Here is a 27364-nt window from a genome sequence, read left to right on the forward strand (position 1 = left end):
ATAGTGTGCTAAGGAAGGCAGTGTGTAAGGCAGTTAGGGCAGTGTGTAAGGCAGGGCAGTGTGTAAGGCAGGGTGATGTGTAAGGCAGGGCAGTGTGTAAGGCAGTTAGGGCGGTGTGTAAGGTAGCAGAGTGTGTAAGGCAGGGCAGTGTGTAAGGCAGTTAGCACATTGTACTAGTAAATCCTAGTTCCTGCCCTCCTTCCCCAGTTCTAAATCACTCTGCTTCTCATTCACGTAGGGAAGGCACTAGAAGATCTGGAAGGATGTGTGAGTAAGTGATTTACAGGGAGAATGAGAAGCGAGAGGGGACCCTGTGGAGGCTGCGTCCCCTGGGATGGCCTGGGATTAGCAAACTGAGCAGCGGTAACCCACTTGAAAACAAAATAGGGCAAGACAGCAGGCCCATATATGGCTGGCCGTTGGGCATTGTTACCTGCTGTGTGCACGGGTCCCTTTCAGTAATGACATTTAAACTTTATAAGCTGTAATCATTTTATGGCACCGTTTTGTAGCAGAAACAGCAGTTTCTCTCAGGAGGTTTTACAAATTAGGAATTTTTTCTCCCAATTTTCAAATACCTTGTATTTAAATTAGAGTACAAATGAGAATCCCTGCAGAGTGATAGAAGATTCGGTAGAGTTCAGCTACATTTCCCCATTGATTTTTGTAATGACCTTGATAGTGCTAATATTGTAGTATAAAACAAAGCATTGTTTCTCTAACTTCACACATTTAATGAGTAGCAAGCTGTCAACACAATTGCTGTGAAAAGAAATACGAACTATTCTTTATAATATTGGGATTGTTCAAATATACATTGGCTCAGAAATAGTTATTGATTGATTTCTTTAGACACCCCTCCTGAGTCACTATGGTGAATAAAATGAGCAGGTGATAAATGGCCTCAGCCTTCAGAAACCTGCCCCTGCCCTGACATGACTTGAGACTTCACAGAAGTCCTAATTTCAACTCTCAGAAACCATTTGTAAATATATCCATTTTGTTGTAAATTAAATAGAATTCAGTCTTTATTGGATGTTTTATTTATAATCCTACAATAGTTGCAGCTGGGTAGCATGATGACCACAGGTAATGACACTATATTGGATTTGGGAAGTTTGCTGGGAGACTGGATTCCAAGTGCTCTTACACACAAAAAGGTAACTATGTGAGGAGAAAATACATTAAGAGGTTTAATGTAATCATCATTTTTCTATCATCATGTTTACAACCTTATAATTTTCCTTAAAAAATCACAGTATCTTAGTATGTGTGTCTAATAATTGTAAATTCTCAAAGGAATATTTGTTTCCTACTGTGAACACAAAGAAAGTAGAACAAAAAGCGTTTCAAAAAAGTGTTAATACCCCTGAGCATAAGTGGATGGCTGTGCGGTGAGGATAGTGAGTTTCTAGATGAGTTTAATACGACCTATCAGTTTCCCAAGAGCTTTGTGGTTTGACTGTACTTTCAAGTACATATTTCATTCCATCTTCCAAAATCTCTGTGAAAGCACTTAAAATTTCTGAAGAAAAAAAAAAAGGAATTAGGAATAATAGCTGCTGGTTTTGGAGTATCTGTTGAGTTTAGCACTCAGCATCTATGTTCTTTCTATACAGTTATCTCCAATTTTTGCAGCGCCCAACAACACGGTGAGTTTCCCGCCCACAGAAGTTGAAGGATTGCAATGTAAAACAACACCTCACCCCTTTATCCAGATAGGCAGGGTGATGAACGCAGCCAGAAGCTATTCCAAGGAAAGCAATGAGACACGATTTAACCTTGCCATATGCCTGCCACCTCGCTGCTGTTGCTTCTGTTGGCAGCTTTAGGATTGTATGTCCTGCAATGCCTTCTCAAGAGCCGACTGCAGAGGTTGGAAGAGGATTTGGAATTTCCATTTTGGAAACGGTGACCTGTTGTTTAACTTAAGTTGTCACCGTTTAAACATCAGTAAAACTGTTTTTCAGAAGACATTTGCCATGTGGTGTCATTGTTGCCTGTCTTGGACTTTGAAAATCAGTGATGGTTTGGCATGGATTAAGAGATTGTTAATTCTGCCTCGTAAAATTTCTGTCAAGTATACTTTTACCTAGTCTGCTCCTCTGGGATTTTGTCTGCTTGCTGCACAACCACTGATGATGCCTCTTAGCACCAACTGAGCCGTGTAAGCTGGCAACAAACAAACACATCCAGCCTGTATTGTGTAGACATTGGTGAAAAGCAGAGATACCAGCCCAAATTATACTGTAAACCCATAGCTTCCGTAATTCTCAGCCAAGGACTCTGAGGTAAGAAAGAAAGGAGGGAGGACTGTCGTGAAAAGGTGAAGCCAGTGCCTAGAAGGGGAAGGGGAAGGGAGGAGCAGGCAGGAGTGTTGGCAGGTACAAGAATTGCACTGAGGATCGTCATTACACACTGACCCTCCAGTGCAGAGTATTGGTTACACTAAGACAGATGCATGTGTGTGTGATGTCTGTCTCCTCAGATACTAACTTTAACCTCAACAGGTGGAAATGGTCATCCCCATTTTATTCTTGAGGACACTGACACCCAGAGAAAGATTTAATAAGTGGCCCAAGTCTACCCACTTGGTGACTATTGATTTCAGTCCATTTTCTTTCTGTTATAGGAGTGTCTTTCCAGGAGTCACACACCTACCACTGATGTCTCACAGCATGGTTTCAGATGGCACACAGGCAGACCTTTTTTTTTTTTTTTACAGTTCTAATGATAGATTTTAAAGTTACTAGGAAAATATACTTAGTGTGTCAAGCACATGATTTTTTTATTTATTGCTATAATTCAATTATGATGCATTGAAATGGAAATAAAGTCAATACAGAGAGTAATGTTAAGTCCTGGTAGGCTGAGTGGTGCAGAGGGGTGACAAGTGCTGCCAGCGGTCCAGGAGGGACTGCAGTGTGGCCAACGCTGCACTCTGCCTTTGTTGACTGGGTAACTGCCAGCCGTTAGTGTGCCACTGCCGAAATGGGAAGGGTGGTCAGTGAATCTGAGCCATGATCAGGCCTCCCTTGGAGTTCCTAAATTTGAACCTTGACCGTACTGAAAGCAAGCCAAGAAGTTTTATAGCTTCAGCAGAAAATTCCTTAGAATTAAATTAATAAAAAATGAAGAAAGAATTTCCAGATTCATTAAGTTATTAGCACAGTTTGAAGAAATCAAATATCAGTTGAGTACTTAGGAAGTGTTCACTACTGTATCAGATGTCCGTATGCCTGCCGTTTTGTTTTATCCCCCAGAACCTCTCAGATGGTCAGGCCTTACTTTAACAAATAAGGAAAGTGAGACTCAGAGAATGTGAGCCTGTCCAAAGTCAAGCCTCATACCCAGTCCTCTTAGAGCTCAAGCCCATGCTCTTCTGCTCAACTTGGAGGCAACAATTAAAAAAAAAAAAACCTGTCCCTATAAATGTGGAGAATACCCACCTCTTGCATTCACCATGTGGAATCTTCATGCATGATCTTTACGGGTGCGTAGGAACACAGGAGTGGGGCAGACACAGGCTAGTGGCAATAAATCAGTTGCCACTGTCAGTTCACTCTTTCATGTTCTTGAGAATACATGAGATTTATCACTGAGGAATTGCAGAATAATGGCAGTATGTGAAAACAAAGTCCACCAGGGAGATGTACTACATCATTTGGATTTAGCGCTGCCATCTGCTTAATAGCGTTGAGAAGACTAAAGCGGTGCTTATGATCAGCCATTCAGAGCAGCGACAGATGCTGCAGAGCGCACGCACAGGGAAGGAGGGTCACTGCTGAAATGTAGAGTATGCGACAGGGTTCCCCAAAAGTTGGGGTGTTGCTTAAAACCCAGATTTTAAGCCTTCACTATAAAATTTTAAGGCCTGTTAGATAAAGCGATCTGCACAGTGCCCCCACACACACACCGTGTTTCCTTTTGCCATGTCTCACACATCCTTAAAATGTATTTTTATTGGGGCAGCCCCGATGGCCCAGCGGTTTAGCACCACCTTCAGCCCAGGGCCTGATCCTGGAGACCCAGGATCGAGTCCCACGTCGGGCTCCCAGTGTGGAGCCTGCTTCTCCCTCTGCCTGTGTCTCTGCCTCTCTCTCTCTCTCTCTCTCAATCTCTCTCTCTCATGAATAAATAAATAAAAGATCTTTAAAAAATTATTTTTATTAATTTTTAAGAGAATTTTCCTAACCCTGTATGGTTTAAAATTGTGATAAGATTTAGTTTAAAACACCATGGGCTATAAAACCAGGCAAACTTGGATTTGAATCCCAGCTCCATCACTTCCTTAGCTGCATGATTTTGGCTGCATTACTTGTTCCAGTCTTTTCTCATCTGTGCAATGATGACAACATTTGATTTATTAAGACTGTGATTCAGTGGAATGGCAGATGTGATGTAAAGAGCAAAAATTCAGTAAACTCACTAACGCAGCACAGATTGGGCACCACACACGGTGTACTTTACAGCCTTATGGCAGTGGGTTGCTGTTATTATCCCATTTTATAGATGAGGAAACTGAGGCACAGACATTGTGGGATGTGGAAAATGAATGCTGGAGCTGGCATGTGAGCCCAGACAGTCTGAGCACTCTGCTCTCCTGCCTGTCTGTGCACCTGTTGCTGTTAGGAGTATTGTCACTGCATTGAGAAACTTGTAGTCTTTTTCTGAGGAAGACTCCAGTCAGTAAAATCCCAACAAATAATCTGAATAAAATTATACATGCCGTTTTGATTCCCCATTTGTGAAATAGGTATTGAAGGCTTCATTTAACTTATATTGTTTAGAGTCATAACATGTTTGGAAGCACAAACTTGAGGTCAAAGCTTGAAGTTACTTGTGAAGAATGATTTATAATAGAGAATGTCAGGGTGCTTGAATTTCTCAGCATCTAGTCAAACCTCATTTACTGGACTTATAACTTTAGAGGCTGAAATGATTCAGATATGGTATAGATTGTATTTTCCTCCTCTATTTGTCATCAGGAAGGGATATGTTCCTTCCAGAGAGTAATTTACAAGTGTTCATCAAGAATCTTAAAAGTGCGGGATGCCTGGGTGGCTCAGCGGTTGGGCACCTGCCTTTGGTTCAGGTCTAATCCCAGGATGCGGGGTCGAGTCCCACATCGGACTCCCTGTGAGGAGCCTGCTTCTCCCTCTGCCTGTCTCTGCCTCTCTTTCTCAGTCTGTGTCTATCATGAATAAATAAATAAATCTTTAAAAAAAAAAAAAAGAATCTCAAAAGTGCTTGTAACCTTTGACTCAATATTAGCAAACAAGTGCCTGAACTTACTATACAGTGAGTGCCTAGCAGTAGAGGTATGTTTAAAGGCTTTTTAAAAAGAAAAAAACAGTTTGTGGCAAAGTTCAGGGAGAGAGATATGACATTTTTCAGTATGGGAGGAAACCTATCTATATCACTGTGGCCAAAATAAGACATGAAACAGTGCCTGAATGAAGGCCGAGTCAAGACTTGGTCCATGAGGATGGAGGGCCATTCTCCTCGATTGGAATCATGGCTCTGCATTGGCCAGCAGGGCAGCTGGGGTCCCATCACTGAACTTGCGCTTCCAGTTCTGCATCTGTAAAACGTGGGTGGTGGTAACAGTAGGCACCTCATAGGATTGTTATAGTTAAATGAGTTAATATATGAAAGGCACTTTGAACAGTTCTGGCACATTGTAAATGCTATCATTAGCTATCATTACTGTAATTATCTAAAACCCTTGGGGCTAAGAGTCTTAGATTTAGAATTTTTGAATTTGGAAAGATAATACAGTTACGTACCATATGTTATACAACTCCAGGGGAGTCTGCTTGCGCTTCTCTGGGGTAGCGATTACCCCTGGTATTTTCTGAAGTTTATGATCAAGGAAAGTATGATTACAGAGAGATGAAAAACATATATGGTGAATTGAAAAACAAGATTTCTCAAGAGGGGCATGGTGATCAGCCTTGGCAGTTTGTAATCTTACCAATATAGCAACATTTGTTAGTGCTAGCAATTAATTTTAAAAAAGGATAGACTAAAGGATTGGGAGAGGACCATCCTGTTCAGTAGAAGCCATTATGGTAGCCAGGCTTCTCTTGATTTGGCCCTGATTTTGTCTGTAGCCTCATGTCAGGTCACCCGTGGATACAGTCTAACCTTATATTGAATTGTGGGTAATTCGCTCAATAACACATGAAGTAGGTGTCAAAGCATGAAGTATGAGAGTAAATTTAATTCCTTCGTGGCTCCTTCAACTATTTTCCTCACTCACACCTTTTAAAGACATTGTGGCTAGGCTATGTATTTCTATAAAAATTGCATGGAATTTTATTTAGACTTTTCCAAAATGGCACAAACAGGATGATTTGCTTTCTTTATATTTCATCCTTACCTCATTGCTTGCAGCAGAGCAGCAGTTCCTTGAATCAGTTGTTTTCCTATCTAGCAAGCTTCCCTGACCCACTCTTCATGCCCCATCCCTTCCACGTTCTATCAAGCACTAAGCCAGCCTTCTGTTTTCAAAATACTCTTACTGCCTCCACTCTCCAGCAGTACCCTACTAGACTACTGAGAGTCTGTTTCCTTTTAATACAGAGAAGCTCTCAGTACCAGGACCCTTTGTATTTGTCCTTCCTCCCCATACCTAGTGCAATACTGGTCAGAGAACTGACCTATCTGTGGTTTTCAGTTAAATGGATACCATTGAAGAAGTCTGTATCTGTTTTCTTTACTGGAAACACAGTAAGAGGCCTGATAGCATTAAAAAGTCTATGAAAATGCATGTTGTTCTTACCCTGGCTGTGTAGCAGTGTCACTGATACAGTCTTAAAAAAAATAGGTGCCCAAACCGATCTTCTATTTAATATTTTTAATCTAGATTTTGGTGTAGCTCAGCTATCTGAAAGTTTTTAAACTCGACAGATAATTTCAGTGGGCAGCCAATATTGAGAACCATTCTTCTTGTCTAGTAAGCGTTATATAATGAGGTGTTATATATAAAGCACTTTTCACAGTGCCTAGCAGATAGTTGCTAAGTAAATGTTTGTTTCCCAAAGAAATGCAATATTGGAATTTCTGTTATTCTTCCATTCATTCATTCAGCACACAACTATTGAGTACCTACTGTGTTCCAAGAAGTATCCCAGGACTTGATAAGCATCGGTGAATAAAAAGGGTAAAGATCGTGCCCTTGTAGAGCTTAAAGTCCAGTGGTGCTCATGTTTAAGTATGGCAGTCGTGCTCAGCTTCCTGAAGGAGGTGATGGAAGACTTGAAGGAAGTAACAGCCTTTGCCTGAGGGGCATCTGTGGGAGCAGTGGTCTGTGCAAAAGACCTCTGATGGGAGTCTGTCTCGTGTCTTCCGGCACTCTTAAAGTCCCTCTTCTTCCATTTGAATTTGTGATTTTAAATTGCCTAGTAGGAAACTTCAAATTTCCCTTTGGAATAAGGTATGTTTGAATAACTTGGAGCAAAATGTCTTACCTGTCCAAGAATGTGTTATAATAATTCTTCCTGGTAGTCTCCGTATGATTGAAGGAGCTTGCAAACTTAAAACTGTGAAGACACAGGTGACTGTTGCCGGTGCACACTGATACCTTGGCCTGTGATAGCTTTAGTTTTCAGGATAATGGCTCTAAAAACTATCCACATCCTCATCCAATAACCTATGGTTACGTTCCCTTACGTGGCAGAAGGGACTTTGCAGATGTGATTAAAGATCTTGAGATGGGGAGATTATCCCTCATGATCATACTTGCAAATGCCTTTACCAAAATATATAGCAAATCAAAAATCGGATACTTTATCATGACCAAATAGAGTCTATCTCAGCAATGCAAGATTTATATAATACATGAAAGCGAATCCGTGTAATCCACCACACTAAGTAATGGAAAACAATCATGTGATCCTTTCCATAAATGCAGGGAGAATGTTTGACAACATTTAACCTACATTGATGGTTAATAACAAATAGAATTCTGGGCAAACGAGAAATATGGGGCAGTTTTCCCCAACTGGATAGAAGATACCTACCAGAACACACACACACATAGACCCTCAAGCTAACATCATTCTTCACTGGAACATTCCAGGCCTTCCTGCCAAGACTTGGGACAAAGCAGGGTTGCTCACACTCCACTTGCACTCTGCCTTGGGCTGAGCAGCCTGACCTGTGCAGGAAGGCGAGTGAAAAGGAACAATAGGCGTGCGGATTGAAAAAGGAAGAAGTAAACTGTTTTATTCACTGATATCATGATCAGGTGGTTGAAAACCCTAAGGGACCCACTAAAAAACTACCCAAACTAATCAACTTGTCAGTTGTAAAGCAGTCAGTACACAAGTCCTGTATCTGCACAGACTAGTAGTTAGCAAGTGGTAGACAACCCCCCAGAGACCGTGCGCAATAGCGTCAAAAAACATAAACTACTTAGGGATCCTTTTTAAACAGTCTTATGGGGCAGCCCTGATGGCCCAGCGGTTTGGCACCGCCTTCAGCCCAGGGTATGATCCTGGAGACCTGGGATCGAGTTCCACATTGGGCTCCCTGCAGGGAGCCTGCTTCTCCCTCTGCCTGTGTCTCTGCCTCTGTGTGTGTGTGTGTGTGTGTGTGTGTGTGTGTATGTGTGTGTGTGTCATGAATAAATAAATAAAATCTTAAAAAAAAACAGCTTTATGGATATATATTTTACATGCTGGAAAATTCACCATTTAAATTGAAATTTTAATTACTTTTTGTAAGTTTACAGAGTCGTGTGACTGTCACCACAATCCCATTTGGGAACTTTTTTTTTTTTTTTGATCCATTTTCATCACTCCAGTAAATTCCCTAATCCCTGTTACAAATAAACCCTTTCCTAACCCCAGCCCCAGATCACCATTAATCTCGTTTATGTTTTTATAGATTTTCTGGGCATTTCATTTAGATGTAATCAAAATATATTATCTTTTATATCAGTGTTTTTCACTTAGCACTATGTTTTTGAGGCTCATCCCCATCATAGCATCTATTGGTATTTTATTCCTGTTTTATTACTGTTTTATCCACTTATGGGTACACTGCATTTTGTTTATACTTTTACTAGGTGACTCATACTGTTGTTTTCATTGCTTAGCTCTTACGAATGATGCTACTGTGAACATTTATGTGTAAGTCTGTGGAGCTTGTGTTTTCATTTCCCTTGAGTAGATATCTAGGAGTGGAATTGCTGACTCAAGTGATAATTTTATGTTTGACTTTTTAAGAAACTGCCCGACTGTTTTTTCAAAGTGATTCTACCATTTTAAATTTCCACCAGTGATGTGTGAGGATTCTTAAGGATAATTATAACAAAAATGTGTAAGATCTCTGTAATGACAACTGTTACTAAAATGTTGCTTACAGAAAGCAATGAAGGCCAACCAAATGGAGATACATAGCCCATGTTTTTGCATTTGGAAGACTCAATATTGATAAAGATGTTGACTCTCCCTGAAATTAACTGCAAATTCAGTACAATTCCAATCAAAACCTCTACAGTTTTTTGTTTGTTTGGTTTGGTTTGGTTTGGTTTCTCTTTGTTCTTTTTGGTACAAAATGACAAGGTGGTTCTAAAATATATAGAAATGCAGAGGACCTAGAATAGCCAAAGCAGTCATAATAATGAAGAACAAGTTTGGAATATTGACTTTTCTGACTTATAAAAGCCCCGTAGTGAAGCCATTCTGGTACTGTACAAGGGTGGGTAGTAGGCCAGTGAAAATCCAGAAATGGACCCACACATAATTGCTTTTAGGAGCACCAAAGCAATTCAGTGGGTAAAGAACTGTCTTCAGTAAGTAATCTAGTAACCATTAGATATTTGTATAAATAAAGGTAGCTTTGATCACACATACACACCTCACACCATTTACGAATATTAATTTGAGATGGTTCATAATTTCAGGTTAAAGTTAAATTTGTAAAGCATGTAGAGGAAAATATTGAAAAAAATAGAAATCAAGAAAAGATTTAGAAATTTGACTTCATCAAAACTTCAAACATCTCCTAATCAGAGGACATCATTAGAAAATAAATAAATAAGCCAGTCAGGAAAACATGTTTGCAACACATACATCTGACAAAAGACTTTTGTCTAACCTATATAAACTGTACAATTCATTAAAAAAAGACATAACCCAATTTTTATAATATGCGAGAACCTAGACCAGAAATTTCACAAAAGTATAATATTCAAATGGCCATGAAGAACACGCCAAAGTACTCAGAGTCATGGCTCATCAAGGAAATGCAAATGCAGATTAAGACCTCGGTGGGAAGACCTCAGTGGGATGCCACTAGGCTCCCACTAGAGTGGCTAAAACAAAAATCATTGACAGCACCAAATGTTGGTAAGGCTATAGAGCAACTAGAACTCCTACATGTATAAAATGGCACAACAATGAGAAGTTTGGCAGTTTCTTTAAAAATGTTGAACATTTACCTACCCTGTAAAACCAGTAATAGTTTTATCCCAGAGAAATGAGAGTATGTATCCAGAAAAAGCTTTATTTAACAATGTTCAAAGTAACTTTCTTTATGACAACCAGAACCTGGAAACCACCCAAACGCCCTTACACAGAGGAATAAACTGTAATGTATTCAGTCTGCAACCACGGTGGCTCCAGTAACATCAGTGTAAAAAGTACTGGCTACAAAGCTGCCAGTCTGAGTGGGTGTTTAGTGGTCATGTACTTAACTGTGACTGGTGATAGATGGCCGTTTTACTGGGCATCTGGCAAACCAGCTGGGGGAGGAGGGAGGAAGCCTGTGAGTGGTCCCCTGAAGGGCACTGAAATGGCCTGCGCTGCTAATAAGCAGTCCTTGGAGGGGCTCAGGCCGCTGGAGGGTGCAGAAGTGTCCAGAGAAAGATCAATAGAGGCCAGTTGGTGGTGGACCCCAATACCAGGCTCTTAGACCAAGCTGTTCTGCATACCTGCCACGCCGGTCCAAGTTCACCATGTCTTGCTTACTTCTAGAATACCTGTAGCCTCCTTGCTGTTTGCCCTCCCCCTACCTGCAACCGCTTTCCTGTCATTTCTCCGTACTGCAGCTGAATGCTTTTTTTTCAAATGTGCTATGATTATATTTTCTTATGATATTAAGCAATTTTCCTTCATGACTGCAATTTTATATTGAAGTAATTTCTCTGATCAATGTCTGTCTGCTTGAAGTTTTTTCACTGTCATGCCCCCACCCCCATTGCCTGGCACAGCACCTAACACAGAAAATGGTCAATAAATGTTTATTGACTAAAAAGGGGAGGTAGAGAATTTTACTTACGTCAGTAATTTTAAAACAGAGTAGGTATTCCAACGTGAATTTCTTAATACAATTTTAATGGGTAGTGTACTTGAAATTATCTTAATTCTCCATATTTGAAGAGCGAGACTGAATAATTTGTTATGCACATTGATGCAAGTTAGTGTCTACCAGATTCTCCAGAAACACAGAAAACCATTTGCTAATCATACATCATCTCACAAGGATGCTGACAGTCCCATAAAAAGTTCCTTCCACATTCACACACATAATATTTCACATGCATCGGTATTGCTAATCACAATCAAATTTCTCTGGGAGTAATAGATAATGGCTTTGATACCCCACTATCAAATGTATCAGAAATCTCTTCCAAAAGATACCTCCATATAACAGATGGAAGGACTGGCTGCAAAAACAAATTCAAGATCCCATGAACAATTCCATTAACAAATGATGCCACGAAATACTGTAAACTGCTCATAAAATGTTGATAGACCATTTTGAATGCAATGGAAAGAGCCAGAGGAACCAGTACTGGAAGATTATGTGCCTTGGCTCGCAGTGTAGTTGGATTTGGGTCTTTACAGATACAAGTAAATAGGCTCATAAACCCAACCTTCATTTTGTTTGCTGTCCAAAAAAATCTTATATTTTTTAAACTTGTAGGTACATACTTCATTCTTTTGAAAATACTTCTCAGCAACCTTCCCAATATCCTTGTGACTTGGGGACTCATGCCCCCGACCCTTTGCCTTTGCAGGGCTTCCCTCAAAACTCCAGTCCTTGGTGACAGTTATGTTCTATCACATTCTAATACACAATCTTGATGCTTCATACAGAGAATTTTCATTAAAATTTCTTGGGATGTCTAGTGCTGACGTACGTAATTGGTAACAATTTTTATATCCTCTTTTGCCCAAGAAAGTTATAAAAAGAGTCTGTTTTCTTGTGTTCATTCATAAGAAATCTTAGTTCTAAACGTTGATGTTTCTGAAAAAGTAATTCATTGTTGCAATTAATAGCTATAATACAAATATTGAAGCTTGAGTCAAAAAAAAAAGGTCTAACTTTGAATCTCAGCTCTGTCATCTGTTGTGTGAATTTTAGCAAGCCAACAGTAAACCTTATGAAACCTTATATTTAATTAATAAAGGGAGTGGGCAAAATAGTACTTACCTTCTGGAAAGTTAAATAAGGTTATGAAATTGTGGAGTGCTGTGCAAACAGAAGGAAACTATTAGCTATTGGGTTTTGGGTTTTTGTTGTAGTTGTTGTTGTTAGAGTTGTATCACTGAAGGTGACATCCTCTCTAAGCAAAAATGAATCATGTAACATCAAAATAAGAACTCTGAGAAAATTATTACTGGTTTAGAAAGAACCTCTGCTCTAATGATATTAATAGCGACTGTCCTTAGGTATGTATGAACTCCATGATCTTATATGAACCTCATAACAATCTTATGAAAGGTTTAGTTTAGTTTTTTTTTTTTTAAAGATCGTATTTATTTATTTGAGAGAGACAGACAGATACAAGCAGGAGGAAAGGCAGAGGGACAACCAGACTCCCCCTAAGCAGGGAGCCCAAAGTGGAGGACCCAGGACCCTGGGATCATGAGCTGAGCCAAAGTCAGACACTTGACCAACTGAGCCATTGAAAGATTTAGTTTTAAAACCTGTCTCCTAGGCAGCTCCAGTGGCTTAGTGGTTTAGCGCTGCCTTCAGCCTGGGGTGTAATCCTGGAGACCCAGGATCGAGTCCCACGTCAGGCTCCCTGCATGGAGCCTGCTTCTCTCTCTGCCTGTGTCTCTGCCTCTGTGTTTGTGTGTGTGTGTGTGTGTGTGTGTGTGTCTCTCTCATGAATAAATAAATAAAATCTTAAAAAAAAAAAAAAAAACCTGTCTCCAAATGAGAAAATTGGATTAACTGTGCCTCAGTTTACACACACAGTAAATACTGGAGCCTGGCTTCTGATAATACTTTTGTTCGACTCCAAAGCCTGGTTCTTAACTATTAATTCTAGACACTCTTCCAAAATGATGACAGTAAGATAAGATACCTGCTTGAAGGTGAAGGTACACATCGCTAAAGAAAGTAACGTTAGCAGTGCGTGGACATCACAGCATCAGCATTAGTGTATGCTGCTGCGAAACATGCACACAGCATCACAGACCTGTTCGCAGGCACAGCTCAGAGGTGTTGGAGGAAGAGAAAAGGCACAATGTGAACCAGATATAACTCCTGTAAACAAATTCTTTGCTTTTTACTTTTTCCTCTTTCTTGGAATCTAATCAGAATTCGAAGTTGTTGCTTTTTTTTTAATTATGGAGAACCATCTGCAACCTTTTAAGCAGGTTTTTGATAAAGAAGTGGCACAGCAGACGGTTTTGATGTTCAAATAAGAAAGCATAGTTGAATATCTCTGCATCAGAAAAAGAGATATTCAACATCCCTTATTTCAGAATGCAGAGCTCTATCTTTTAGGACTGGGATGAGCTCTGAATTACCCATAAACTCAAACAAATGAGAGGTTTATTTTCTCTTATGTAAGAACATAAGCAGCTGCAGACTTCTGGGATACATCTTTACAGTTACTAAGTACCCAGGCCTCTTCCTTCCTTTTCCCCCACCCTGTGTCCTGAGGCTCCTCCCCATCTCGAGATGCCTGTTTTAGTGCCAACCATCCTACTGGGGTTTGTACAGAAAGGAGGAAGAAGAAGAGGAGAATGCTGTACCTCCTGGCTGAGTCAGCCTTCTGGTAGGAGACTTCCCAGAAGCATCACTCTGGAAGTTTGCTTCTATGCCACCTGCAGAAGTGTCTGAGAAAGAAGTTTTGGGGGCTGATGCCTTATCACTAGCACCTCACCCCCGGTCTTACAAGGAGTCTTGATAGGAAAGAATGGAAAAATGTGTGAGCTACACAGACGACAAATGCCTAACGACTCTTACCTTTTAGCAAATAGTTTTTTGTTCTTTAGGATTTTTCTCTTTCTCCTGAGACATAATGTCTATATAGCAAAGCACATAAATTCACACCTACCTGAAGTATATGATTTCTTTGAATGCTTACCTGTGTGTACACCCATGCAACTGGGAGGACCCATGTCCAGCACCCCCAGAGGCTCTCTGGCTTTTGCTTTTGGCTCTGGGAGAGCTAAAATCCATCATCTCTTGGTCTCTCAGAATTACATGGCTTTTTTTTTTTTTTAAAGTACCCAAATATATTTCCTATCTTTCTGAGAATATGGGAGACAAATAGTGGTGATAAGCCAGTGGTGTGGAGTCTATCTGGGAGGTGACAGTAACTAGATTCAATCCTGACTCTGTGGTGCTGTAGGAGCCGGACTTCAGAGCAGTCATTTCCTGTCTCTGATTGGCTGCTTTCTCATTACCAAGCCAGATAGAATGTCTTTGTTCTGCTTGGAATGCTTTTCTCCTTGTCTGGCTCTTCTCCTAGGTGTCAGCTTAGATCTTTCTTCTTCTGGGAAGCATGCCTGTGTCCCCCAAAACTGACTCAGGCACCCAGCCTCTAAGTTCCTTTAGAGCTCTGGGTGTCTCATTTATCACCTTATCTCTTTGCCCACTTACGCTGTCTGATTTGCACACCAGACAAACGGATTTTATCACAAAAACCAAATCTGTTTCACTGCTGCATCCCCAATGTCTGGGGCATAGATGATGTTCCATAAATATCTGCTGAACAAATGTTCAATGAGGGTGGTAGCTGAATCTCATGAATTTCTACTGAGATCATCTTTCTCAAGAGACAGCGTAACGAGAGTTTCTCTCATCTGAAATGGTGGAAAAGTGGTACTGCTTTGAACCTAAACTTTGAAAGTAGAGATAATATCCAATGGCTAATTCATTTTAAAGATGAAAGGTCATTTGTGGGGAGTACCTTGCACACTCTGTGGCTCACAATAGACATTGGGTGGGTGTGGCCCGTTATTACTGTTACGTGCAACCTCTGGTGTCTGGCTGCCCAAAGGCAAGCTGCAGATAGTCGTGGTTGTTGAAGTAGGTCCTCCCTTAACTTAGGCTTGCTTCAGGGGTTCCTGGCCACTTTGTCTACAGATCCATCTTCCTGAGCCTTCTTACACAGAAGGTGGTACTTTCCAGCTCTGTGGAGCACAGAATGAAAGAAAAAAGAACCTGAGTGTCTCACGCGAGATTAAGGTTAAACATAAAACAAGCACTTTCTGGCAGGCCTGTTCAAGTGTGTTACTGTGGCAAGTTATTCAGGCTTCATTTCTGGAAGTCTTTGAAAAGTTGAGAGGGAATCATTTCTCTCAGATGATTAAGACAATTTAGCCCGAAGGCAGGGGATGGGCCACATGATCTCTCAAGGTCGATTTCTTCCCTTTGATTCGGTGAAGTACCTCTGAGTTCCTGGACTTTCTAGTGAGGGCCAATTTAGAAGCGTTTCACGGTGGAGAAGTGGAAGATCAGCTACAGATGACAAACTCAGTCTCTGGTTTCTGTGGCGAACCTGTGTGAGCATTTAAAATCTTTTCATTTGACAAAGCAATTGTTACGTCTGAAATGAGGCTTTGCAAACGTAATTACAACAATAGGGTTAGGAATAATAGTCACCGTTTATTTCACCGTTTATTTCACTTGACGAAGTGACAAGCCAGTGAGAAGTGTTGTGTGGACGTGAACTCCCTTAATTATTACTCATCCATTGCCACCTCTCCTCAGACACCCGGCTGCCCCGTGCCTTCCTGAGCAGCAGCTGCGAGCCGGACACTTCACTCATTCTTCCCTCCTTTGGTGTTTGCATGGGGCACCCTTTGTTTTCAGACACTTCTAGAAGCTGGAACTCAGTAAGCTACCTGCCCAAGGATTCTTTTTAATCCCAAAACTGCACTCCCTGCATTCGCATGTAGTCCCTGAGTGAGCTCTTCATCTCAGGGTTGCAAGTACCTTTTATGTGGTGACGTGTCCGGTGCAGCCGTGTCTCCTGACCTGGGGCTTTCCCTTCCCAGAGGTCAGAGAAGCCGCTCAAATCTGGCGTGTCCCCGGCCTGCTGCCTTACCACACCTGCCCCATCTCAGTTAATGGCGGTGCCAGTTCTCCTTGACGCCAGGGAAACTTCCAGTAAGTTTCCATCTCACTTGAGGTATAAACAGAAACAAAGGCTCTCTGTGGCCTGTGACCCTATGTGACCTTCCTTCTCCCTGGCCTCCCCGCCCAGGCCCTCTGCGCCTCCGCCCCGCCCTGCAGGCCCCTAGGTGTCCCAGAGTGCACCCACCTTCTGCACCTGCTCCTGACAGTCCCCCTCCGGGGATCCTGCTCCCCCAGGTGGTGTCTGTCCCTCCTTCATTGCCTTCAAGATGCTTCTCCCGGAACTACATGGCAAAGAGGGTTCTCTGAGCAGGGTGTCAAGAAACAGCTGTAGTCCAGGCGTTTCTGTCTTCCTGTTGCTCTTCTCCCCGTGTCTGGAGTGTTTATATACAAACTGTCTATTGTCTCTCCCGCCCGTTAGAATATAAGCTTTTTGAAGGTAGTGATTTTTTCCTCTTTTTAATTGAATCCATGAGTGACTAAAGGAATGCAGGCCCGGAGTGCTTGGCTCAGAGCATTTGCTTCAAAGCAGCTGCACATGGCAGAGCCAAGACCCTGAGAACCGGAAGTTGCCTGCCCTGGGAGGGGGGCTGCCCTGTGCAGGGCTGGCCCTCCCCCCCTCCCTGCCTGCCTGTGCTCTTGGGCCTGCAGCGGGCAGGCCTCGGTTTGCCTACGAGGGAGAGCAGAACAAGGACAAGACTTGCGCCAAGTTCAGTGAATGTGTTCTTCTTACTGAATTTACAGAAACATAAGCTACTATTCATGTCACAGTAAAATTCAGATTGTAATAGCCTGTTTCACAAAATAAGATGACTAATGCAGACTACAGTATAACCAGTTTTGTTGATTTTTTAAAAATTATTAATCTATTAGTGAAGAAGAAAAACCTCGGTTTTCTCATCTGTCATTTTTAAATCCTGTTTTGTCTCTAAGGGCTGACTGGGTGGCTTGGTCAGTTTAGCGTTGGACTCCTGGTTTCTTTCTTTTTTTTTTTTTTTTTTAAATTTATTTATGATAGTCACACAGAGAGAGAGAGAGAGAAAGAGAGAGGCAGAGACATAGGCAGAGGGAGAAGCAGGGTCCCTGCACTGGGAGCCCCATGGGGGATTCGATCCCGGGCCTCCAGAATCGAGCCCCGGGCCAAAGGCAGGCGCTAAACCGCTGCGCCACCCAGGGATCCCCCGGACTCCTGGTTTCACCTCAGGTCATGATCTCAAGGTTGTGGGATCGTGTCCCCTGTGGGGCTTCACACTCAGTGGGGAGTCTGCTGGGGATTCTCTCTCCTTCCCCCTCTGCTCCTCCCTCTGTTCAGTTGCTCTCAAATAAATAAATAAATCTTTAAAATCCTATTTTTAAAATATTTTTTTTTAATTTTAAAAATTTTTTAAATTTTCAGTTACAATTTAAAAAATATATTTATGGTGTATGTATTTGGTATCAACCCATTTTTAAAATAGGATTTTAAATAGGATTCCATTGTAAACTGAAATTTATGTTAATTCTTAGTTGTTTTTGGGCAGCCCGGGTGGCTCAGCAGTTTAGCGCTGCCTTCAGCCCAGGGCCTGATCCTGGAGACCTGGGATCGAGTCCCACATCAGGCTCCCTGCATGGGGCCTGCTTCTCCCTCTGTCTGTGTCTCTGCCTCTCTCTCTCTCTCTCATGAATAAATAAATAAAATATTTTAAAAAAAAATTCTTAGTTGTTTGAATAGGGGGCAGGAATAACTCCCCCCCCCCCATCGTTTTAAGCCCCATTTTCCACTTACTTTTTTTGCCAAATCTAATTTCTGAGCTAAAGAAACGCAGTAAAATTATTTTTAAAGGTTTATTTATTTAAGAGAGAGAGAGAGCGTGTGCGTGCACATGTGCAAATGGGGTGAGGAGCAGAGGGAGAGAACCACAGCAGACGCCCTGCTGAGCACAGAGCCAGAGACCCTGGGATGATGACCTGAGCCAAAACCAAGATTCTAGGGCTTAACCAACTGTATCACCCGGGCACCTTGCAAAATCATTTTTTAAGTCTGCTTTTGTTTTCCCTCCCCTGCAGGCCTTGTGATGGGTCTTCTGAGCAGTGGAATATCTGATGGTCAGGTTAATGATGTTAGCTGTGAAAGGTCTACGAGTTCCAAAAATCAGACCTTAAGTTTTTGTGCTAATAGAATTACTGAACCTTCCTCTCAGAAAAAGAGGGATTCCCTGATGAAACTGTAAATTATATCTGGCCATTTAAATTGAATATTTAAATATTCCAATTATTGGCAAATGTATGTAATTTTTAATTCCTAAAGAGAATAATTTATTTCAGACCTCAGCGTCTGTCTCTGTTTTCTTAGATTCTAGGCAATAGAAAGTGACATGTACCAGTGAGGGGATTGAAACTGCCCTCATGTTAAAACCATGCCAATGGGTCTGGGGGGATCTACGTATCTGCCCTGCTCATAAGAAGCTTAAGTCTCCCCTGACTTTTTGCCAAATGCCCGGAAGACCTGGTTTATTAATCCTGGTATGTGTGAGATCTGGGGCTGCAGTTGTGACATTGAGCTCTGTCCCCCAGGCTAGCTCTGGGAGTGAGCCTTCCTCCCCCATAGTTACATGCACAGTGAGACATTTTTCCAGATAAAAGAATTATTCTTCCAGCAAGTGTATAATAGTAACTCTGCCTTCCTCATACTTCCTACAGGCAAGTATCCTATGCCTGTGGTTAAAGGTTTTGGGCTCCAGACTCCTTTATACTTTATACTCTCAAAAATTAGTAAGGGCTGCAGGTGGCTTGGTATGTATGGCTCATATCTTTTAACATTTATCATATGTAAAATTAAAACAGAAACATTCAAAAACCTTTATTAATCATGAAATATATAACAGTTGCAATCCATTACTTAATGTTAACATTAAGTAATCTATTTTTATGGAAAATCACTGTTTTCCAAGACAAAAATTAGTAAGAATTGTGGCATTGTTTTATACTTTTGCAAATATCTTCAGTATTTGGTTTAACAGAAGCTAGCTAGGTTCTTATATCTACCTCTGTATTCAGTCTGATGTAACATGTTGTTTTGGTTGAAGTAGTTGGAACAGCAAATATGTAGCTGGAAAAGAGAAAAAAAAGTATTTTGACAGCTTTCCATGTAACTATGGATATTCTTTGATACTACACCAAAGCTTGGCAGGTGGTAGTTTCCTAAGGTTAGTTATAATGTGGATTCTGAAACCATGTCAATAAACTTTTCATACTCAGTTACATTAAAATACCTTTGTTCATTTTATGCTTGGTGGATTTGGAAACATCACATGTGGGTCATTTAAGAAATACTGGTTCACTGAGTTGTGCATATTTTCAGAACGCTGGAACACATTTCCTTGTGTAATAGAAAAAAATCATATTCATTATTACCACCCGCAGTCTCAACAGAGAATGTCCTTAAGTCCTGGCTTCCTATCCACCCCTATTTATAGGGGTAAATACTAATGTTTCAGAATTGTAGTGTATACCTGAAACCTTGAATTCTATCATTGGTAACAAATACTGTCAGTTTTTCTTGAGAACAAATCTGCCACATACGTACATCTGCATAACCACGGTCTGTCCGCGCTTCCTTCTTGCAAATAGACGAGGTGCTGTGCGCAGAGCCTAAGCTCAGTCCACGCTGCAGCCAGCGGAACTCCCCCATAAGCACACTCGTGTCATCATGCAGAGTCATCAAAAGGTGTGGACTTAACAGTTGAGATTCATTAAAATTAGTCATTTGTACTGCTTCATCAAGACATTTTCCAATGAAAGTACTTTTCTTAATTTAACTGCTAGTATATTTTGGTGCGGCTGCCTTGTTCTTGCCAAAGCACTGACAGTTTTACCCACCACACTGCTTGAAATGTGAGCACAGTGAAAAAGAAGAATAGCATCGGCTTATTTTTGTCAAAATAGTTTGACTTGGTGGGCCCGCTGTAGGATGGCAGGGGCTCTTAGGAGTGCACAGGCCATACTTTGAACACCGCTGCTCTAGGCCATTTTGCAGACGCAAATTCTATTGCTGCTCTGGGAGAGCGTTAGCTTAGAGATGGATCCAGCAGCAAGAGAAGAATGAAGGAAGTTCCCTAAAGCAGTTTAACCCTGTACAGCCTTCCCATCCAATGAATTGTCCTCACACCATAAGCTCCCTGAGGGCAGAAGGGTCATCACCCTGTGTCTGTCCCACAGTGGGATGCTGTGAGCTCCAAGTGTGCGTGGGGAGAGGGCCTGGCACGTGCCTCCCTCCCACATCAAGGCTGCCTTGTCCAAATTTGCAGTCCTCAGGGGAAGAGGGCAACAGATTAACAGCCTTGCATTTAGATCTGCAACACACTTGGCAGAACATAGAAGATGGGAATGGAGTCACGTTACCGCCATCTCTCCCATCGTAGAGGACAGCAGTGCAGTTCAGAGAGCGGCCCCCTGTAGGAGCTGGAATGACCAAGCACCAGGGAAGGGCCCAATGTAGCAGAGCGGTTGGTAGTAACGAGAAGTCTTCCCTCTGGCTCGTGCAGCCCAGTTCAGAAACATTTATTCAGCACCTTCCTGGGGAAATATTATTAAATGTTATGAAAGGACTGAGACGTAGGGCCCTCATTGAGAGCAGATTGGAGGGTTTTTTAGCCACTTATCCTGAAGGATTTCAGATATTTCAGTTATCTGTGATAATGGGAAAACAAGAGTACTCCCAGAATTTCATTTTGAGTATTACTTTTCATTTATTCTGCTTTATCTGTAAAAATTCCTAATAGTTACATGAGGATGACAGGCTCTGAGTACCTTGGAGGCGCTAGACTGGGGGCAGCTGGTCTGGAGCTGTTACCTGGGCCACATGTGCCCAGTCCCGTAGTTCGTCCTGCCAGGTAATGAATGTGGGCCAGACTAGATGTCTGCTAAAATATTAATTTTTATCAAAAGGATTATAGATAAAATTTTATCTCAAAGGAATGGGCCAAAATAATCCAGAAAAACACCAAGCCTTTTATGTTAAGTTTGAACAGCACAGAAATTACTAATGTAACTTTGGAAGAGAATCACTAAAGATGAATTCTGGGATGAATTCCAGATTCACCTCCCACCCGAGAAAATTGTCACAACCATCGCAAGAACATACCCTTATTACAGACTCTTGATTGAGACATGGACAGTGCTGTGTCTTAGTGTTGATATTAGTCTTTCTCTGCTCTTTGATTTGGGGATGCTGCTGCATGCTAGGAGTCAGCACGACAGAGGACACACAGTTCCCATCTTCTAACCTCATTTTTCTCACCTGTAGAACTAAATATCATGTCTGCTTCAGACAGGGGCTTTGAGGATTAAGGGATAATCTATAATGCATTATAAACCAAAAAGGACTTTAAAAGAGCGAGGAAGATTGAATCAAGAGGATGGACTAAGAACACCTACCTGTTCCACTCACTCTCCCCTTTCAGAATCCCAGGAAGTGACAGATTCCTGAGGAAGGGAAAGCAAATGGATGGAGATCTATGGGATAGCAAAACGAAACAAAGCCCCGTCCGTGGAAGAGATATGTGTTGCAGTGATGGGGAGGTCCAATGACTGTGAAGAAGGGGCACCAGGAGAATTGATTGGAGAGCTGCACTTGGAGCAGCCAGGCTCATTTGGCCCTGCCATGAGGGGTGCTCTGCGGTGCAGGGTAGTGGTATTTATTCCCAAATTACAGCTGGAGCCGGGCAAAGCCAGACCTTAGACAGTGCCACCCTGTAGGGCAACCAGGGGCTCCAGACACAGGAGACAAATGACTGCATATCCCACCCAATCATATATCCTGTCCCTTTTTCACAATCACCAGATGAAAGCTATTTTAAACAGGAGGTAACATCCCCAGACAAGCAAACTGAGAATCTCAAATCAAAAAAATGAAATATATCCAATATATACTAAACATTAAAAAAAAAAAAAAACTGGACTCAGCAAACTGAAAAACTAACATTTGGACAGAACAGAGCTCAAAGAATAGAAGGTGATTGTAAAATAAGTAATTAAACTTTCATGTGGGTAAAAAGACATGGAAGCCACAAAGGCCAAACCGGTTAGGTTAGCCGGGGATTAAATGTTAAAGAAGGCCATTGAGTATCACCAAAGGACAAAGTGCCAGCAAGTATGATAGATTGGGATGGAAGACAGAACCCAAAACTTCAGAGGTAACCTAAGTAGGGTGACCAGGATGGAAAAACTAAGAAGATTAAGGGGAAGAGAGAGAATTTTGTAAAAGAAAAAAATCAGAAGTTGAAGACACAAGTTGTTCATTTACATTGAAGGGCGTACCAAGTGCCCAGAGAGCTGTGAACATAACACGAGATGAGGAAAGGATTAGGGGCAAGAATAAACAGACCATCCTAACTTTGCTGCCCAAAGGATTCACACGGATTAACTCCAAACTCCTTGGCATCATAGAGGAGGAAGAGGCAGCTCCCATTGTACAAAGATCTGCTGTGGCTGCAGACAGACCTGACTTACAGCTTTGGGCCTTACTTGTTCATGTTCATCCTTGGATAGTTTAGGTAACTTTCAGAGCTTCAGATTTTATTATATATAAAAGAGATAGAATAATACCTACTTCAACAATTTGCCATGAGCTTCAATGAGAAAAAATACACAGGGGCGCACACTGTCAGAGACCTGTGTGTACCAGGTGAACCAGTAGAGTAATTCCCCCTTTTTTGAGAGTTCATGAACTACTTTGTAGTCTGACCCCCACTCACAATGTCACTTCCTCCCTCCTCGTTCAGCCCCTCAGCCAAGCATGTGTTACCTGCATGCCTTTCTCTCACCTCCCAATAAAATGACTCTGATTGATCCCAAGGTATTTTGAACGCACATCCATGCTCATCCACACCTATACCCTGTTCTGTGGAAGTGTACCTGTTCATCTTTGTTACCTTCTTGAGAGTAGAGAACACACCTTGTTTATTTCTTTATCTCCATTTTTCAGAATGGTGTCTTTCAGATAGTAAGTGCTCAAAAGTATTTCCTAAATATAGGACCACACTTGGGCTTAGTGCTTCCTCTTAATTGTACTTTTCAAGTCTATCCAACACCCGAAAAATATTAAGTCCTTTGAGTCCATCTTACACCTTTAGAATTAAGGCGAGAGGAGCCATGTCTCGTTCCCCTTTATTCACTGCAAATACTTTGTCTTTCTTGCATTGCCTTGCCACATAATTTTTCAGTAATTTTGTTGTAATTAAGTCCATGTATTTGACAAATTTTACTGAGCATCTACCTTGTACTAGGCATTGTTCTAAAGGAACTTGAGGTATGTTGTTGAATACAACAGCCTCGAGTGCCCTCCCTGTAGAGCATACATTCTCATTCTACTGAGAGAAAACAGTAAATATAATAACTAAGTAGATAGTATAATGGAAAGTGAAACATGCTGTAGAAAAAAATAAAGCAGAGTACTGTGGACGCGGGTTACCAGAGCCAGGGGGATTACAGTCGTGATCTTGAGTAGGCCTTGTTGAGATGGCATCATCTGAGCAAAGACTTGAGAAAGGTGATGCCACACAGATATCTGGAGACTAGAGCATTCCAGGCAAAGGGAATAGCCAGTGAAAAGAATGACTGCACAACCTTCTTTGCCCTGAGCAAACTAGAAACTCTGACTATATGGCGGGTTTTGCCAGTGGCGGGCCATGAATTTTAGGGGGCATGGTGAAAGGATTGCAGAGTTGGGTAGGAGATGTGGGTAGACAGCAGTGGGTGGGCAAGACGTTAGGAGTCCTAGTATTCTAGAACTTGCTGAGCTGACATAAATAAACAAGGGGGCTAATGAGATTGGTGTCAGTGACTTTAAAGTAGAAATTGGTGGAGAGTCTTGAAGAAATTGAAAGGACAGGGGACAGGCAGATGTCAGGTTGCCTTCTCAATCCCACGGGGACAGGGTTAGCTGGGGACTCAGAATTTCTGTCCTCCTCTTGGACCCCTGTCAATGGAGAGTAGAAGGTCTAACTAGTGCTTGACTTGATCCTAGGGCTACAGTTTGCTCCTTACTCCCTGTGTTGTCTCTCCGTGCAGAGGGCCATTTCTTGGTCCTGGTCGATGGAACCAAGAACCTTCAGGAAAGCCAGGAGTTAGACTGCATCCTTGCACTTCCTTCCACCACTGAGATGGGGTGGAGCGTGGAGGAAGAAAAGGCCCCGGCAGGTGTGGCCATAGTACCAATAAGAGCAGTCCCCTCTTGCTCTGTTCGGGGAGCAGCTTCCCTGGGTCCGTTTTGATGGAGTTGAGGCCTCTTTGGCCTACTGTGTTTTCTTACCTGTATTAATGTTACGTGTTGTATGCACAAGTGAAGAGATTTTTAGTGTCTTTTCCCTTTTGCCGTATGTTGGGTTTTTAGTTTATCCTTGGGAAATAGGACACATCTTTGGCTAATAGACATTTGAGGTGCACGAGATGAGGCGCTGGCAAAGCAATTCAGTGGAACTGACAGGTATGAGAATGGGGCTCAGCTGCTCCCAGCTTCCTGGCTTGATGACAGTCTTGCAATAAATAATCAGAAACTGGGTGAAATGATAGCAAATGTCAGTTTAAAGTTTTCACTTGTCAAAACTGAGATTGTCTTATCACCAGACCGTTGCTGGACCAAATTATGTTACCTCTTACCCTCCCACTCATTGGAAACATTCTTCGCCTCCGATTTTTTTATGCTGAACGGTTTTAGGGCACTTCACTGACAAATGCCCAGTCTATACTGATGTGCATTACTGTTCAGTCCGTTTAATAAAGACTTGGTTGGGTCAAAAAGCAATTGTTTGACCTCTCTGTTGGTTAACTTCAGTGCCTGCCATTTACAGCTTTGAGTTACACAGTGGGGACCTGTCTCCGTAAAGGAAATTCGTTTAGGCCCATGAAGACGTAACTCACTTTGTGGAACAGATAAAATTCTCAAGAACATCGGGGTTTTTATTTGTCTAAGGAGCCATTATGCTGTAACTTCTGACCTTTGGAAAGGGGACTGAGGGTCATTTAATTTAGTGCTGAGTTTCTGTGAAACATTAGCCACTTTATTTTCAACAAAATGAGAAGTCATTCTGACTACTTTGTGGCCAAATGCTGTGCACGAGCCATCAAGAATGTCAAAGGCGCCCAGGTCTGAGCAGCATCTAGAGCAGGCCCAGGGTTTGACGGCCGGAGCACAAAGACAGTGAGTGGGATTATTCTCCCAGGGAGCCCGGCAGGTGGGGGCCCGGTTCAGACTCCAGTGTCTTGACCAGTATTTGACACTGACATTTCATCAAGAGGTTAGTTGCTGAATTTCTGTCCTCAAGATGAAAAAAATGTTCTACTTGAAAGGCAGTTCTCACATTTAAAGCTATAAAGCCTTAGAAGGTAGGAAAGCAATATTATTTCTTATATTGATTGTTTTTGCTGATTTTAATTTTTTAATATGAGTGTTTCCGTGATCCTCTTTAGCTCGTCCCTCGTGTTTCCTTCTCACCACAGGTATGTTTGCTGCCTCGAGAGAGAATTAGGACTATTGAAAGGGAGAGAGGGAGCTTGAGAGCAGATAGCAAAGTAAGGCGGCGCTAATTGACCATGACCACACGACAGTGAGTTCATGTGGATCCTTAGACTTCTGAGCACGAGGAGGGATCCTGTAAGCCCCAGAGGGGGCACATAAGACATTCTGGAACAGTATTGGGGCAGGTCAGAGTGAACAGGAACCGCCTGTGTATGGTGGCCCCGCTGCAGTGAGCGGTCCGCTGCCAGCACAGGTCTTCAGCACCTGGGGGTGGTGGCATCCTGAGCTTTGAGCGTAGACACTGTCCCTTCTGGGCTGTGTGACTCTGGGCAGGTGGCTCAGCCTCACCGAGCCTCAACCGTTTCATCCCCACGGAGGGCAGTTTGAGGGAGATATTAAGGGTGACCATTCAGGCAGATATGCAGGGTCTCACTGAGCAGAGTGCCCTGCCTCTCATACTCCCTGCCCCTCTGCCACGTTCCCGAGGAGCGTCAGCTCTCAACCTGGAGACCTTTTTATAAAACCCCGTAGCTACAGGTGCCTCCTTAGGAAAATCGCACGTTTCCACGTGGTATATACTAGGTCAGCTTGTAGAAGTGGCTCTTCTCTTCCTGGGCAACATTTAAAAAGCCAAGGAGCTTAATGGCACATTCCAGAGAGCTTATGTTCTATCTCCGTGCCAGAGAGCTCCCATCGTAACCAGTATGTTACACGATGTTTAATTAACTAGTGAGGATGTGATTAAACCAGGATAACAAGATCTGACCTATATTTTGCACATGGAGGAAGCATTTTGTACCGAGGAATATTCTAGCCTCAGCGTTTTATCAGTGCTTATTAACTCTGTGTGATGGAAGTGCCTGTAGACACTCAAATTGTTCAGGCTGTCTGGTGCATCTGTGCCTCCTGTGTGCTGTACCCTCAGCCTGGAAGGCCCTTGCCGCCACCCCCCTGCCCCTTCTCTGCACCTCTACCTCAGCTTCACCCCCCTGGTTGGTTGCTCAGAACTGCTGGAGCATCACATTCTCCAGGAAGCCAGCGTGATGCGACTCCTCCGTGGACTCACTCAGTGCACGTAGAATGAGGGCCTGGCAGCCAGAGGAGGGCGAGAAGCAAGCAAGGTGTGCCGCCCCGGGAGCCAGCCTAACTCTGGGAAACTGGGAAGCATTTTGGCTACAGACTGAGTAGTGGGGAGCTTGGAAGGAGAGGAAAGAAGAACATTTCTGGCAGGAGGAGGAGCAGATGTGAAGAGTCACCCGCACATGCTTGAGGCAAAAAGGAACCTGCCCCCCTTGCTTACCGCTTCCTCCTAGGATCTCCGTGCTGTGCCACAGTCAGCAGAGGCCAGGAGTCTCTGGTACCGCTCACCTGACAAAGGAAGTGCGGCAGGAAAGCCAGGCGTGTTTGACCAACAAGGGTGACACCTGTGTGTTCTCCGTGAGGGTATAGGCTGGCGTCCTGGCTTTCCGATCTGCAGCAGCATCCTTGTCTCTAAAATGGGTATGACAGTTCCACTCACCCCAGGGGCTG

General features: G+C 42.5%; 1 protein-coding gene across 18 annotated transcripts in view; it reads left to right on the top strand.

Moving 5' to 3' along the window:
• Positions 1-27364, top strand: part of KHDRBS3 (KH RNA binding domain containing, signal transduction associated 3) — a 185597-nt gene that overhangs the window by 146517 nt on the left and 11716 nt on the right. For 2 of the 18 annotated variants that reach the window (XR_005368767.1, XR_005368769.1), the window contains 2 exons: positions 1620-2291; positions 2633-3453. The exons of 12 other annotated variants lie outside the window; for them this stretch is intronic. Coding sequence is in view for 2 of the 6 variants with exons in the window: in XM_038555592.1 (XP_038411520.1) it covers positions 7096-7159 (64 nt within the window). In the remaining 4 variants the exon portion in view is untranslated. Of the gene's footprint in view, positions 1-1619; positions 2292-2632; positions 3454-7095; positions 7175-27364 lie in introns of those variants that run through there. 4 more of the 18 variants (XR_005368766.1, XR_005368768.1, XM_038555592.1 and 1 more) reach the window with 2 other exon arrangements.

This window comes from Canis lupus, chromosome 13, assembly GCF_011100685.1.
Source record: "Canis lupus familiaris isolate Mischka breed German Shepherd chromosome 13, alternate assembly UU_Cfam_GSD_1.0, whole genome shotgun sequence".
In the NCBI taxonomy this organism is placed as follows: domain Eukaryota; kingdom Metazoa; phylum Chordata; class Mammalia; order Carnivora; family Canidae; genus Canis; species Canis lupus.